This window comes from Typopeltis vanoorti, chromosome 1 (genome assembly GCF_054136105.1).
Source record: "Typopeltis vanoorti isolate ZY-2024b chromosome 1, IOZ_Tvanoo_1.0, whole genome shotgun sequence".
Classification (NCBI taxonomy): Eukaryota; Metazoa; Arthropoda; class Arachnida; order Uropygi; family Thelyphonidae; genus Typopeltis; species Typopeltis vanoorti.
In genome coordinates this window covers 107,819,592-107,836,247 of record NC_143549.1, presented here as the reverse complement: position 1 = coordinate 107,836,247, position 16,656 = coordinate 107,819,592, and the positions used below count along the sequence as shown (strand labels likewise).

The 16,656-nt window shown below is 35.9% G+C and overlaps 1 protein-coding gene across 4 annotated transcripts in view; it reads right to left on the bottom strand.

The window, feature by feature from the left end:
• The window catches only part of mor (SWI/SNF- related protein mor), a 442,374-nt gene that overhangs the window by 406,072 nt on the left and 19,646 nt on the right, over positions 1-16,656 (bottom strand). For all 4 annotated transcript variants that reach the window (XM_090398829.1, XM_090398819.1, XM_090398811.1 and 1 more), the window contains exon 2: positions 13,950-14,069. In XM_090398829.1, coding sequence (XP_090254955.1) covers positions 13,950-14,069 — 120 coding nt within the window. The remainder of the gene's footprint in view (positions 1-13,949; positions 14,070-16,656) is intronic.

The window sequence follows — 16,656 nt, the reverse complement described above, 5'->3', positions numbered from 1 at the left end:
TATGGTGGAATCCATAGGATAATTACTAATTAACTGATTTTTTTTTTTTTTTAAGGGATGGACTGAATAGAGAATTGCTTCCACCATGCCACAGGATAGATGCAAGAGACAAGTATAATAATTTGAATAAGCCACTGAATGTTAATTCTGGAGTGAAAATTTTGAGCACAATTGGGGGGGGGGGGATTCCATGATACACTTCTTAGGTATCCAGCAGTGGCAGCCAGTGAAAATTTTAAGTGGGGGTGCTGCATATACAAAATAAAAAAAAAATTTTTTTTAATTCTTTTTTTCCTAATCAGTAACCAATTTATTAATAAATAAATTTACATATTAAAAAATTGCTTTATTAAAAATATTTCACCCTCACCATGAACAAAACATCAATAATGAAAGTTTCGTATCTCACAAAAATAACGCACAATACGATACACTGCTCAAACGAGTAGTGTCAGAATGACTTGTAACATGCAATCACAAGCGCAAACAAATATCAGAGAGACTGACCAAAAGTGACAATATTGACACTGCATTAGATGGCAGTGTATTTGTTTCGTAATCTAAAGCGTTAATCGAACAATTCTAATTATTAACTATTCAATCACTGTCGAAACATAAGCTGTAACCTTTAACATGTTATATTGCATTTATATAATGTTGTACGCATTGTTATTATTTATAAACACAAACAAAATTAAAATTTTTCATTTTAATTTTGTTTGTTTGGCCGCCACTGGTATCCAGACTAATGAAGATTTTTCTGATATCTTTTTGGCTAAATATCAAGGAGGCATATAGAGGGCTGTTCATAGTATAATGGGAGATGGCTGTCCTTGCATGTCTGTGCAAGAGTTGGAGAAGACTGATATCAAGAAGTCAGCCTTATCTTTATCATGGTGTCAACTGGATATGAGGAAGATGGAAACACAGAAAAGGAGATTCTTACATCCAATAGACTTAGCAAGGAACAAGAAGGGATTAACTACCTACTATTTGACCAGGAAGTAAGATTTTTTCTGCATCTAACACTTTGTCTGATTTGAATTTGCAAAATGTTTTTTTTATAATAGGTGTTGCAAGCTGTGGCTGAGTGTAGAGCAGGAATAATTTTGACTTGAGCCCAGGGAATTTTTGTGTGAGGGGGTGTGAAGAACTTCATTTTAGCATGTATTATTTCAGTTCAGTCAGAGCAGGTGTTTGGATCAGACAATGGAAAAAACATAACAATCAAGAAGGTCATTTGGTACCAATGAAGGGCCAAAAGGAGAGGCTGGGAACAGTTGTGTAAAGACAGAATTGTAGGTAAGGGAACATGAACAAAGTTAAGATCAGAGTTGGAGGAGAACTGGCATCTACAGTAGATTTACAGGAACAGATGATTAAAAAATGGTCTAGGAGGCTGGGAGAACACTTTGGTTATTAGATTATTATTAATGGTGGGTGGGTGTATACTTGAGCATCTCTTCCAACCATTCTGATGGCTGATTTTCAGATTAATAATCAGATAAAAGATTATCCAAATGAGGAGAACAGTATATGCAGCAAATAAATGCAAAAAAAGTGTGACATAGAAATTGAACCAGAGCAGATCAAGGAGTTTCCAGGTTTAATCTTTAGCAAGGACTGCGAGATTAGACAAATGCACTGCTGTATACTACCTTTCTTAAGAAGAACGAATACAAAATGCAGTTTGAATAGTTGGGGTGAACAGTGGTTGTTAATGCAGCCAGCCGAGATCCTGTGAGAAATCAACTGACTACATCCGCTAATCTCTCACAGGATCTGAGCTTCTGATATCATTTAAATTTGAATTAAGGAAATGAAGATTAATGGAACAAGTGTGTGTGTCCTTTGGCACTTTGTTATTTTCTTGAGTAGTTTTTATAATCCACAGTATCTATGTTATTTTTGATGGTGTCTTTTCTTTCATGATTGGTGATGTCAGAGCAGGGGCATGCATTATGTGGCTCTAACAACATAGGAAATGCCCAGACTATTTAGCAGCCAACGTGTGGAACCACTTTACTATTGTGCCCTCATATGGAGGAAATGCTAACTTCCTATTTTATACATGGTGCATTGAGCATATCTATGTAGGGCGTCACCTACAGTGCTGTAGTAAAGAAAGCAGAGTGCAGGAATCAAAGATCAAAAATGGCAGTAGTCACACTAATAACAATGGTAGTATTTCAAGAGATGAAAGTTATCTACCACATCTACTACGCAGTTAGCATTTTCAAACTAGGGAGGATTAGTGAATGACAAAGAAATCAGGATTCAGTCTTTGGTTAGGGGAAAATCTTAAAGCTTGGAATTAATGTGCATTAAAGTTTTGTCAAATAAAAGGATGGAGTTTACTAAGGTGTAAGAAGAGGAATGCAGAGTAACCCCAAGAAGAAATTAACAAGCCATGTATTAAATAATTGACAACTAGACTGCAGAAAATTAATGATGTTAGGGTCATGGTGGTTGTGATGGACAGGGATTAGAAGAGGGGCCTATTCAAAAGTAGGCAAAACAGCTCAAAAGATCACTTGGATATTAAACACACAAGTAGTGCTTTGTGTGTTCATCTATATACAGATTTGGTTGCCAGGTTGTAGAAGTGCTGAAGAGGATCCAGTGACTAAAGTGATGACTAGTCTGCAGAATTTTCTGTATGAGAATAGACTGAAAATTTAAGTTCCATCTCTCAATTACAAAGTTTTAGGTGCCAGGCAGAGAAAAAGGAGATATGTAAAAATAAGTTACTAAAGAGATTTTATAGAGTACAGTGGAGAAATTTTCCAATACATGACAGACAAGAGAGAGAACGGGGGGGGGGGGAGAAGGTCACCCCTGAAAGTATAGTTAATAAGGGCAGTGAAGGTAGATATTTTGTTGTTGAAGAGTGGTCTAGCACTCATGACACTGACACAATGCTCATGACAAAATAGCCGTAAGAGCTTGCTATGTCACTGAATGCATGTAAGAGAAATAACGGGTACTATATAATAATAATAATCTGTTTAATTATAATAGAAATAATTAGAATACCAACAAAAAAATACAGTATGAACACTCTAAAACTCCCTTTATTTTGATATCAGTATTATGTTATTATCATTACATCAATCTCCATGGAGTCAGAAGACTCATAGGTTCACTCAATCAACAATATATTTATCATACTGAACATTAAAATCCATAAGATGCCCAGCATTCACAAAACATTCTGTAATGTGTTCCACTCACCCAAAATCCATGTAATAAATCTACTACTTACTCCCTTCTTCACTAAACCTCCAGGGATGGCCTCTTGTTCTTTCCTTGATTATCCACTTAAAGGATCACTATTTAAACTAGTGCTCTAGTAATTATAAGAGTTGCTTATACACATAGTAACCCTTATGGTTACTATGAGCACTAAATTGGAATGGTGATCCTTTAAGTGGATAATTCTTTTGCACTCATTAAAGATGAATTTTAAAATTAAAGATATTTTTTCTTAAACTAAAGAAAATCAGTAATCAGAGAAATTACAAGCAGAAAAAGATATGTTTCACTTAGTAATTTGCATATTTAGTTAAAATTAAATAGTAATTTTTAACTGATCAATATAAGAATGCAACAAAGAACAAATGAACATATCTCATGTAAAATATCTAAATGGAAAAATTTAGATGATCAACACAAGGACACTTTTAATAACATCTATCAAATATAAATCAGTACCCACTTACAAACAGAACCTCGAGGTATTCAGCCATACATTTTCTAGTTCGTACTGCAAACCAATCATCTCTGCCAACCAGTCACCTGCTGACAATTAAAAAGTACCATCTTCATCATGATGGAGGCTTAATGGATTGTATACAGCACTCAGAAAGGATTAAAACAGAATTTAATACTTCCTATATTTCGTCTCAGTCACTGAGACATCTTCAGGGATTACAAAAAAAACTAATGTAACATATATACACAAATACCACACAATACTAAGCCAACCATGTGGGTGACACTAAAGTCCTATCTAGGTGGAGCGCCTTCTATGGCTGTTGTAGGTGGCCTGGAATACAAGGTGAGATCGCTGATGATTAGTTTCCCAAATCTTAGGAAGCTTAAATGCAACCATATTTATTTAGATTTGGTTGATTTCTGAGAGCTCTGCGGATTCTAAAAATAGTCTCTCTTTTTTGAATTTACTGTGGTGGAGCATAGTGGTTTTTTCCCAAGAGATCCTGTGGGTTGTATCCAAGACATGGTCAGCCAGGCCTGACTGACCATAGTCATGGTTGCAGATGTATGACTTGTATGCCTCTACACAGATGGTTGCTGATCTGCATGTCTGTCCAAAGTACACCAGCTTACAGGGAACTTTATGAACTCCAGACACTGAGAAAGGAGGGAGTTGATCTTTTGTAGAACGGATAAGGATTGCAAGTTTGCAGTGAGGCTTAAATGTTGTGTGTAGGTTGTACTTATTTAAAATCTTGGCTATTTTTTCAGATATGTCACAGACGTAGGGTATGGTGATGGCATTTCTAAACTCTTTCTGAAGAGATGGCCAGGGAATGGAGGAGGAACTGATTATTTTTTTAATACTATGATCGCTGTAGCCATTGGAGAAGAAGGTGTTGTATATGCAGCCGAGCTCAGTTGCAAGGGCAGTTCCACTGGAACAAAGATTGTGGGCTTTCTTGGTTAGATTTTTAATAATGCCATATTATTGAGCGGGGTGGTGGTAGGAGAGTTTGTGAATGTATCTGCTTGTGTGCGTAGGTTTTCTGTATACAGTAAAGGAAAGTGTACCATTAGGAAGGCGTGTAACTAAGGTGTCTAGGAAGGGTAAACTATTGTTCTTTTCCATCGTAAACAGGATTCTTGGATGTAGGCTGCTGAGCTGACTGAGGAAGGAGTCTAATGTATCTGGGCCATGAGGCCAAATAAAGAACACATCTACATATCTTAGCCAGATAGAAAGTTTGAGAGGGGCTGAGTCTATGGCTCATTTTTCAAAATTTTCCATATAAAAATTGGCAAGAGGGGGTGAGATGGGAGATCCATGACTGTTCCCTCTATCTGCTTGTAGATTTTGTTCTTCCAAGAAAAATAACCAGAATTGATGGCAAAGGAAAAGAGATCTAAGATGTCAGAAGGAAAAACGTTTTATAAGAGTGTTAAGGTATCAATTAAGGGAATACTGGTAAACAGTAAGGAGATGTCAAAGCTTACCAACATGTCTGTTACTTAAGGTTACATTTTCTATTAGGGTTTTAAAATGGCTAGAGTTTTTTTATATAGGATGTGGAAAGTCCAGTGAAGGGGGTAAGAAAGTTAGCCAGCTGTTTTGCCAGTTTGTAGCAAGGCATCTACAATAGGTCTTAGTGGGGAATTAGGTTGTGGATTTTTGGTAAACCGTATATTCTGGGAACAGAAAGGTTTGAGTTTTTTCATATCTGGAGGCCAGGCAGATACTTTTTTAAGTAAGTTTTTTAATTTTTTTAACTTGTATTTTTGTAGGATCGTGTTCTAGTGGGATGTAGGTAGAGTGATCTCGGAGAACAATCTCTATTTTTCAATTGTATTCCGTAGCATTAAGGATGACTGTGGCATTACCCTTATCTGCTCTGGTGATGACAATACTTTTGTCTTTCCGTAATTTCCTGAGAGCAGTGTGTTGGCCAGACAATAAATTACTTTTTGGAGGCGAAGACCGGGCGAGGATGTTGGCAAAGTCAAGTCTGATGTTATTTGCTATCTCCGGCGCTAATCGACAGATCCCGCATTCGATATTATACATTACATCTAGCACTTCTTTCGGTGCGACTGCGAAATTGTTCGAGGCTTAGGGCACTGACGGCATCATTGTTGAGCCTTTTGGAAGATAGATTAACTACTGTCTGGAGCAGCTGAATTTGCAGTTGCAGTTTGGATTTACACAGGTTGTTATACTTTTTGATATGGTTATTTTTTATTTTTTGGAATTCTTTCTGTGCGGAAGTTTCTGAGATGACAGAGAGAATGGACCAAAGTTCAGGGTTAAGTACCGCGGAGAGCTCTGATTATAAGGAGCCAATGGCGATGTTCGTCTCGGAGAGGGTGGAACGAGAAGCGGCAATTTGTTCCCGCAGTACTGCAAAGCTGGCACAGTTATATATGCGTAGGGCTTTTTTTGAATGAAAATTTATCTTTAGCTTAACGGAGTTGGGTATCACTCTTGTATCCTGACATCTATTTAAAAAGACCCACCTATTTAGTTGCCTAGATAGTCTTCTCTATCTAGGCAACTGTACTGTCTGGATTTGCGTCTATTTCTCCTCCATGAATGATTTGAATCTGTGTGTTGAGGCTTAAGTGGTGTGAGGACATCATGTTGGAGGCTTAATGGATTGTATACAGCACTCAGAAAGGATTAAAACAGAATTTAATACTTCTTATATTTCGTCTGTCACTGAGACATCTTCAGGGATTACAAAAAAAACTAATGTAACATATACACAAATACCACACAATAATAAGCCAACCACGTGGGTGACTCTAAAGTCCTATCTAGGTGGAGCTCCCTCTATGGGCGTTTGTAGGTGGCCTGGAATGTAAGGTGGGATCTCTGATGATTAGTGTTTCCCAAATCTTAGGAAGCTTAATTCAACTGTATTCTTTATAATGGGTTTCCTCCCCCCCCCTCTCGCCAATTTATATATGGAAAAAAATAATTTTTTTGAAAAATGAGCCATAGACTCAGCACCTCTCAAACCTTCTATCTGGCTAAGATATGTAGATGATGTGTTCTCTATTTGGCTTCATGGCCCAGACACATTAGACTCCTTCGTCAGTCACCTCAACAGCCTACATCCAAGAATCCAATTTACAATGGGAAAAGAAAAGAACAATAGTTTATCCTTCCTAGACACCTTAGTTACACACCTTCCTAATGGTACACATTCCTTCACAGTATACAGAAAACTTATGCACACAGGCAGATACATTCACAAATTCTCCCACCACCACCCTGCTCAACAATATGGCATTATTAAAATTCTAACCAAGAGAGCCCACAATCTTTGTTCCAGTGGAACCGCCCTTGCAACTGAGCTCGACCACATATACAACACCATCTTCTCCAATGGCTACAGTGATTATAGTATTAAAAAGATAATCAGTTCCTCCCCAATTCCCCAGCCATCTCTTCAGAAAGAATTTAGAAACCATCACCATACCCTACATCCGTGGCACATCAGAAAAAATAGCCAAGATTTTAAATAAGTACAACCTACACACAGCATTTAAGCCTCACCGCAAACTTGCTACCCTTATCCGTTCTACAAAAGATCAGCTCCCTCCTCTCTCAGTGCCTGGAGTTCATAAAATACCCTGTTCCTGTAAGCTGGCGTACTTTGGACAGACATGCAGATCAGCAATCATCTGCTTAGAGAAACACGTCATACATCTGCAACCACGACTATGTTCAGTCAGGCCTGGTTGACCGTGTCTTGGATACAACCCACAAGATCTCTTGGAAAAAAACCACCATGCTCCACCACAGTAAATTCAAAAAAGAGAGACTATTTTTAGAATCCACAGCAGCTCTCAGAAATCAACCAAATCTAAATAAATATGGTTGCATTAAGTTTCCTAAGATTTGGGAAACACTGATTATCAGAGATCCCACCTTATATTCCAGGCCACCTACAACCGTCATTGAGAGCGCTCCACCTAGATAGGACTTGAGAATCACCCACATGGTTGGCTTAGTATTGTGTGGTATTTGTGTATATGTTACATTAGTTTTTTTTGTAATCCCTGTCTCAGTGACTGAGACGAAATATAGGAAGTATTAAATTCTGATTTAATCCTTTCTGAGTGCTGTATACAATCCATTAAGCCTCCAACATGATGTTCTCACAGCACTTAAGCCTCAACACACAGACAAGTACCATCAGCTTATAGCTATCATCAAAAGACCAGCTTGCCACCAGATATTGTCTTTGCTGGTTACCTACTGACAATATCTGGTGGCAAGCTGGTTTTCAGTATAAACTAGAAAATGTGCAGCTATGTGGTAAAGCAATACAGTTCCTATACTATATTGCTATAGCTATTATGATATATATATATAATAAGCAATATAATATAGTTTTCCTATACTATATTGCTCCTCCCTATCCCCTTCAATCCCATCCACAAGAAGTTGAAAACCTATAACATTCAGCACTTTGAATGGGCTTACAATCAGATAGTCTGGTTCTGCTGTTCTAGAGATCAAACATGAAATTTTTTTCTCAAGCAAATTCAATCCTCCAGTAAGCAGTTAGCAATCTCAAACCAGGCATCTATCATTTGAAGATATTCACATTCACTGTGAATTTAAATTTGAACTCATGGCCTGTAGGCAGAGAGCAAAGGTGTTACCCACTTGACCACCTTAAGGCAGCATGTATTATGAAAGGTTCACATCTCTCTCAAATTTCAATTACACCATGTATAAGTTAAATCACATTTTTCTATTCCATTTTAGAAAGAAATTCAACTGAGACATGAAGTTTATGGTGTATAAATATCACATGTTGCCTAAATTGCCTGAGAGACAATTCATAGTCTACCTGGAAAGGATGCAAATACAGCTATCTGCAAAGTGGACTGCTGTTTGTTGGCTGCATTGGTAGCATAGGTTGGGATCCATATTCCATTTCAGATGAGCATACTATGTTGAAAGTGTTTGTACTTGGTTATACTATAAATTAAAGATACCAAGAAATTATATACTTGGTTTAATCTTTTATCCAAGTGTAAGCAAACAAGTTTGCGCCTGAACTATTTTCAGGACTGGGGTAACTCGTGGTAAAGGTATATGACTTCACATCACTTGTCTTAGTATCCCATAATGCAAACCACATATCCTTACAGGTATATAATGCATTAAGAGAAGGGTCACTACCCAGACCAGCTTCGACCTTTATTGAGGTCTCATCAGTGGAAGCCAGATCCAGAGGTGATACCAAGGCTGAAGTAATGCACAAGTCATAAAGTCCTGAAAATAGTTCAGGTGCAAACTTGTTTGCTTACACTTGGATAAAGGATGAAACCAAATATATAATTTTTTTGGTATCTTTAATTTATAAGCATACCATGTTCCAAAAGTAGTTTAAAATAAAACAATTTTCTAAGAAGTTTAATTAAAACTGCACACCTTTTCAATGAAATCTGTAACATGTTGATGTAGTTATGATGTAAAATAACTCTCTGCTACTCTGATGGGGATGTTCAGGTGTGCTTCTGCAGCTTTAATGAATTCCATGACTTAATGCAATAAGGCACAAGCAAACAAGGAAATAACAGCAGCTATCATAAAATGGTGCATTCTATAATAGCATTCTTGTCTGTGTCTCCATTCAATATCACGACTGAACTTGGAGCCATTTTAGCAATATGTAGCATAAACCTAACTATCTAATTTTGACATTCAAGTAGTCCAGATGAAATAGCAACAAATTTTAATAGTGATCCTAAATACTAAATTTCAATAAATGTTATTACAAGTGAGCAGTAGCGCACTCAGGATTCAATCTTGGAGGGGGCCGAGCAATCAAGATTTAATCCTGGGGGGGGGAGAGTTGAGTAGACAATTTGAGAATGCACACTACATTGCATACGACCTATGACTGAGAATCTGCAGTGATTGTCAATACATGACATACCCGTGATCTTCATTCGTCTTGTGTTCACAGTGGCCGGGATTCCAGTGAGCTATAGGGTATTCTCACTTTATGTGACCGCTAATTCATAAGTAGTATAGAAATATAAGGCACAACATAAATAAATAAAAGATGAATTTTAATTGGGGTGCTTAAGTGTCAAAGCTGTATAACTGAGAGGAGACCTCCACATAGCCTTTAAAGGAATGCAGAGAACCGAACAGGGCTTCTGACCTAATGTCCAATCCTCACCTTCTCGTGGTGCACCCTGTTGGGTATCTACTTGGATACTGAACGAACAAGGATGGGCTGGCAATTTGGGATTTAGCCAACCAAATTGTATTCTTATTGGTTAAACCAAAATAAAAAATGATGGTACAACATGATAAAATTTCATACCAGCCGGGGCGTCGCCCAGTTAAACAAGGCCCCCGTTGTTTTCGCCAGGGAACCAGGGCGAACAGTGAAAAGTCAGCTACTGGAACAAATCTGAAAACAAACCCCAACTCAACATCACCAGAGTTAAAGATCAGTACTATCAACGTAAGAAGCCTGAATGGCAAAGAAATGGAGCTAGCTGAGGAATTAGATAAGTACCAGATCGACATAATAGGGGTGACTGAAACAAAAAAGACCAAAACTGGTGAGATCCTTCTGAGCAATAAATACAAGATGTTATATTCAGGCAATGACAACCAAGAAAAAGAAGGAGTAGACATAGTATTCAACACAAAATACGAGGCTAATTTTCTTGAATGGCAGTCAGTCTCAAGTAGAGTAATGTGGACAAATATGAGAATGTGGAACTGGACAATGAGACTTATTTGTGCCTATGGTCCCACAGAAGATTCTACTAAGGTAGAAGTGGAGAAATTTTTTGAGGCTTTAGAAAAAGCAACTGACACAATGAAAAAGGAAAAGTTGGTCCTTGTTGGGGATCTAAATAGCAGAGTAGGAAATGATTGTGAGACATACAAAAATATTTTGGGAAAATTTGGAGAAAAGAGCAAAGCTAATAATAATGGCAAATATCTGTTGGATTTCTGCTCAGGACATGGACTGGTTATTACTAACACCATGTTCCAACATAAAAAAGTGCACAAATTCACATGGAGAGAAGAGGCAAGAAATAAGAAAAGTCTCATTGACTATGTTATTGTTGATAGTGATGTTTTCTCCCTGGTGCAGGACACCAGAGTGTACAGAGGATTTGAAATCGGAAGTGAACGCTATTTAGTCTTCAGCAGGATAAAATTGAATTTCATATTGAAAAGAAGAACATGTAAGAAAGTTTTAAAGCGAATAAAGGTTGAGCAGCTCTCAGATGTGAACTGTAGACTAAAATACACAAAGATTATTGAAGAAAAAATAAAAGAGTTTGAGAACAGGAATCAAACCTTGGAGATTCAGTGGCAAACTCTGAAGAAAACATTGATTGATTCAGCCAGAGAGGCATGTGGTGAGGTTGTCTGCAAGGATAAAAAAATCAGAACTCCCTGGTGGACATAGGAAATTAAAGAGGCAGTGAAGGAAAAGAAGAAAGCATATCAAAAGTTTCTGTCAAATAAGTCAGCTTGTGCTCTTAGAGAATATAGAGACAAATGCAAGAATGCTAAACACTGTGTAAAACTATGCAAGTATACTTGAGAAACGGTTGAGAAGAATTGTGGAAGAAAAGCTTGGTGAAGAACAAGCTGGATTCAGGCCAAATAGAGGCTGTCAGGATCAGATCTTCACTTTACGACATATAGTTGAGAAAGCATGGGAATATAACAAAGATCTGTATTTAAGTTTTGTCGATTTGGAAAAGGCATATGACAAGGTGCCAAGAGAGAAGCTATTCAATACGCTGCAGTTATATGGCGTCAATGGGGCATTACATCAAGCAATACTTAGTCTTTATTTGAGTTGTAAGTCAGCAGTTAGAATTGAAGGAAGTACAGGAAGATGGTTTAATGTTAAATCTGGTGTGAGACAAGGATGTACATTATCCCCTCTGCTATTCATTATCTATATGGATCACATTATGAAGGAAAGTGGTATTAAACATGATATCAAATCATTTTGCAACAAAAAAAGGAATTATAGCAAAACTTTTAAGCTACAGTCTTGTGAGGCTCCTACTGTTTACATATACTATACTTTGAAAACTGTTCCAAGTTGAATTTTTGATTAGATGTCTCCATTATTTTCATGAAAACTAAGTACGTCTGTGAAAAATATATGGCATTCAAAGAGATTATGAAAAGATTACCAACACATATGTCAAAAGTTAGCATGTGATTTACAAATATTTTACAGGTTTGAGCTTAAGTATTATAGCCAATTGTATCTTGCATAATTTTCCCACTATGAATGATTTCATGTTTTTAATATAATACCACATAAGAGGTTGTTTAACCTATCATGCGTAAGTAACATGGATGGGCAGAAAGGTGAAGAAAAAGAAAATATGCTAACATTGGATTTGAAAACCTGCAGAATGTCTCTCTATGAAAAAATGAGTAAAGCTTCATTCTCTCAACTGTTGTCCTTGACAGAATTCGAACAAAGAAGAAAACTTGTTCTATGAGTTTAGAGAAGAACAGTGATGAGGTATTCAGCAGCAGTGCATGTGTTTTAAATGATCTAAAAGAATTACTAATTATATGAAGAGCCAAAATCTTCAATTTGGCAACATGAACTTATTTAAGTTAAGGGAGATTACATCCCATATTGTTTCTTAGCCGAATATAGAAACTATATAAAGTTCGGCGATTCCAAGCATAAGCAAATACCTGGATAGTGCAACATCTGACCTATTTGGTAGTGCAAACTGAGGCAACTCATAGTAAGGGTGGAGCAGGCTCTGATCACTATTCTTGGTATTTACCCATAATGTGAATTTAGCTCCTAAGACTGTGTGAATGGGTAGTGTGAGACATGGATCAGTAATCAACTGGACTGCTCTCTTCTAAGTCGAGGAAAAATGAAAATAAAAAAAATAACAAATTTCATTAAAATCCATTTTCACATAATATCAATTAAGAAGTCAAAAAAATAAACTGAAAACAAAACTGACCTACATTCTATATTCCAAATTTTACTAAATTACTAGCACATACAGAGTGTTGCAACATATAAATGAAAGTATTTCCATTTGGGTATGCGACATCACCTGCTTAAAGCAAAGAGCTAAATTTGATATCTCTGATTGTATTAGATTTAATGTGGTGGATTTAACTAAGCAGTAGTTTGATGCCAAGAGACTAGGGAAAAAACCCAGAGGTAAACCAAGATCTAGATAAACTGACTGTAGTTAGAAATACCCTAGAAGAAAGAAATATGAAACCTGATATTACTGGAGTGCTAATGAGTGATAGAATAATTTGGAGGAAGACTGTTGACTGGACATTAGTAATAATGGACACTTAATCATGATGTGCTGTCGGAGACTTCTTTGCACCCTGAGACGGTGCATACCATGAAACTGATGATGACTGATAACACTGCAAGTAGAATATATATTTAGGGAAATATGGTGTCAGTAGTCAATGAGCTCCAGAGAATGCAAAGAAATTGAGGATAATATCTTCAAAAGAATAATCATATAACAAAACATACCAGATAATTAAGGACATAATAAGACCATTTTTATTCATAAGAGCTGGATAACTGAGGATGAGAATGGAATAAATATTACTGATCATGAAAAAATATTGAAAAGATGACATGAGTGTTCAAGTAAACTATTCAAATATAACAATAGCTTGGACCATCAAAATGTCAAGGGAATTGTCCCAATGATAAAGAGAATAGTGATTATCATCCTATACTCAGGAAATAGAAACATCTTTAGAAGCTGACTATGAATATGGCCAGGAAACATGCAAGGTTTTTCTTGAGGTGTCAAGAAAAACCTTGCATGTGTATACTGTGTGGAACAGGCAACTTTTAAATATGAATGCATTTCTGATGAATCTGTTCAAGGACAGGTATGATAGGTATTTATCTAGAAGTGAGGGGCCCTCATATGATGAGTTCTTGGATTTTCTGGAGGAACCTGCATAATACAATATAATATAATATAATACAACAGTAATATAATACAGTTTCACAAATAAATCCAACTATACTTAATTTAAAAAAAAAAAAAACACAAGTGAACCATCTAATTATGCTCTGCAAAAAGAAAACATATGCTTAAACATTAGATATAGAACAAGACATTTAGGGTTACTCATTATATGTTTTGTGTGCAATGATTTAAAGTTCACACAGATAAGAAATACATACTGGTAATCTAGTAAGAGGTGGCTTGCTAACAGTTTTTCCAAATGCATCCTCTTGAAACTGAATAAGCTGTATAACTAAATTGGCTAATCCTTTATTTGTTGGTGGATCTGCTTGAGTATACTAGAAAAAAAGATAATTAAAAATGCAATTCAACAACATCAAACAAAATATGCTGTAGATTTATCTTATATATAAAAATTTGTTTAAGTAATTAATAATATATGTATTCATCATGTATAATGTTTCAAGAAAAATAAAAATTAGTAGTTTTTCCACTGGGTTAGATATTATATAATTATGCTTCACAACTCAATTCAATACAAATTCATTTAAAACTGAATAAAACAAGTCATATTTACAAGCAATAACAGATATTTTATATAAATATATAGTTATGAGATTAAAAACTTTTATAATGCTTAAGCATATAAAATTAAACCAAAATAAGAGTTACCATAGTGATTTAGACCAAGTACTACAAAAACACCACTGCTGTTATTGCGTGAATTATTAGGCCAGTCTACAACATAACGATGATTCGAATTGAATATTTGAGCTGATAATTTTATTCAACAGTAAAATAGTAAAATAATCTTTCTCAAAAATGTTATGGTTCAAAACGTCAAGCAGCTTTCGCTTCCAAAAGCTGATTCAGTGGAGTTCCTAAGGCAGTATCACCAATAATCTCTCAAGTTATTCACATCCTACCAGAATACTAGACAACCCAAATCTCTCTCTAAACCCCTCCTGATTTCTTTCTCTCTCACTTATGATTGATCCTTCTGAGTATGCTGTGGATGTTGTTTATCTCTATGCAGTTCCAGATCACAACCTATTATTCTTTTTTTTTTCTCCAAGAAGCAATACTTATAAAGCCACTCTCAATCACAATCATTCACCTTATTAGATAATATGTTGTTTGGCACAATAAAAATGTCAAGTGGAATGCTATTCAGGTTTTTTTATGCCAATCCTTGGCTGGATTATTGTTTTCAACCTTCTGATCCAAACGCATCATTGAACCAATTATCAAAGGTAGGGAAATATGCATTTCACTTTAATCTCTTTCCACTTATATCACCCTTAATTCTCCAGAACAAAAGTTTTCATTCTTACTTTTTTTCTTCCAATTCCATTGATTATCTAAGAAAATGTTGCTCCTACCTTTCAAATTCACATTCATTCTCACCTTTGATATTTCACCTGAGAGAGAGAGAAATCTTGTGTCCAAACTGGATACCAAACAGAAGTCTCCTGGTTCTTATGATATTTTCTATCATTCTAAAGATTTATGCTTCAGAGTTAACTTTTGTTTAGTACTACCTTTTGATACTTTTGTGTATAACAGTATTAATCCTGTAGTTAACAAATTAACCAATATTCAACTTCTTCCTGGAACAGCACCTCAACTATTCTTTATCAAATTACCTTCTTGTTGTTGCTCTCACTTTACTCCAATAAAGTAATGGAGTCAGCAAAGGTTGGTTGATTGGTAGAGCCTTTGCTATTAATGGCTCATAAAAAATTAAGCAAGTTTGAGTGTGGTTAGTAGTTGGAAGGGTCAATCATTCGATGCTGTTGGCACGCTCTCCCTCGATGAGTCTTTGGACTGCCTGGAGGTGTCACATAATAATAATAAACCTTTCTTAATCATCTTGAATGCAACCTGGAAACTTTTTAATTCTAATAAACAATCACCAGTAATAATTCTACCACTATCAATAGATGATCCTCTTGCTTATGCTGCTTGCCTTTGGACAAATGCCATAGAAAAGTTTAGTGAAACCCAAGCGTTGTTTCTCATGACAGCACAAAGGCCTATGATGCAAATGTCAATCTTAAGATCTCTTTTATTCTCTGTAATTAAGTTTTCAACTTTCTCTCTGGTTGCATATTAGTTGTGATGGCTAATGAATCTTAAAACTCAAAGTATCACAATTAATGCTGAAGTACTACAAACTTCTTTTCTTTCACTTACTCTCTTCTGTATATATATATCAATGATCCTCTCCAAATGCTGCAAATCTGATCTACAATTTTGCTGATGAGAGTACATTGCATTTCTATTTTTATTTGAACAAATAAGAAGAGAAATGCAATGTAGTGTCATAATTTATAAAGTGCAATTCACAAATCTTAAATTCTGATCTCCAAAGCATTCTTCAGTAAGGTTTTGACAATTTTGTTAACTGCAATACTTCATGGCCTCAATCTGGTCTTATTTCTAACAAAAAAAACTTTTCTTCCACTCCTTCCACTTCTTCTCTGTACAAGAAAAAATTTTGCTTCATGAAATAACTTTACCATGAAATATTTCTCAACACAAATATTACAAATATTGCATCCTCCTCCTCCTCCACATCCATGAAATTAGGTTCTTTCTCTTCTAAGAGCTCCCTAAATTTTTGTTACTTAGTACACAAGAGCAATTAGATCGAACTAATCTCTCTCTCTCTCACCAAGTGATTTGACTCTATTCACATCCATCCAATATGTTTGAATTTTCTATGAATATTTCACTGATCAATCAGAACTAGCATCTAATTCCCTTCTCTTTCCTTCGAAATCCTTCTTAATTTTTTTTTTTAAGTTATGGCCAAAGAAGCTGAGGCTGATATACCATATTTTTCCATGTATAAGACGCCCCCATGTATAAGATGAATCCTACTTTTTCAAACCCAAACAAGAAATCAATATTTTAAACATC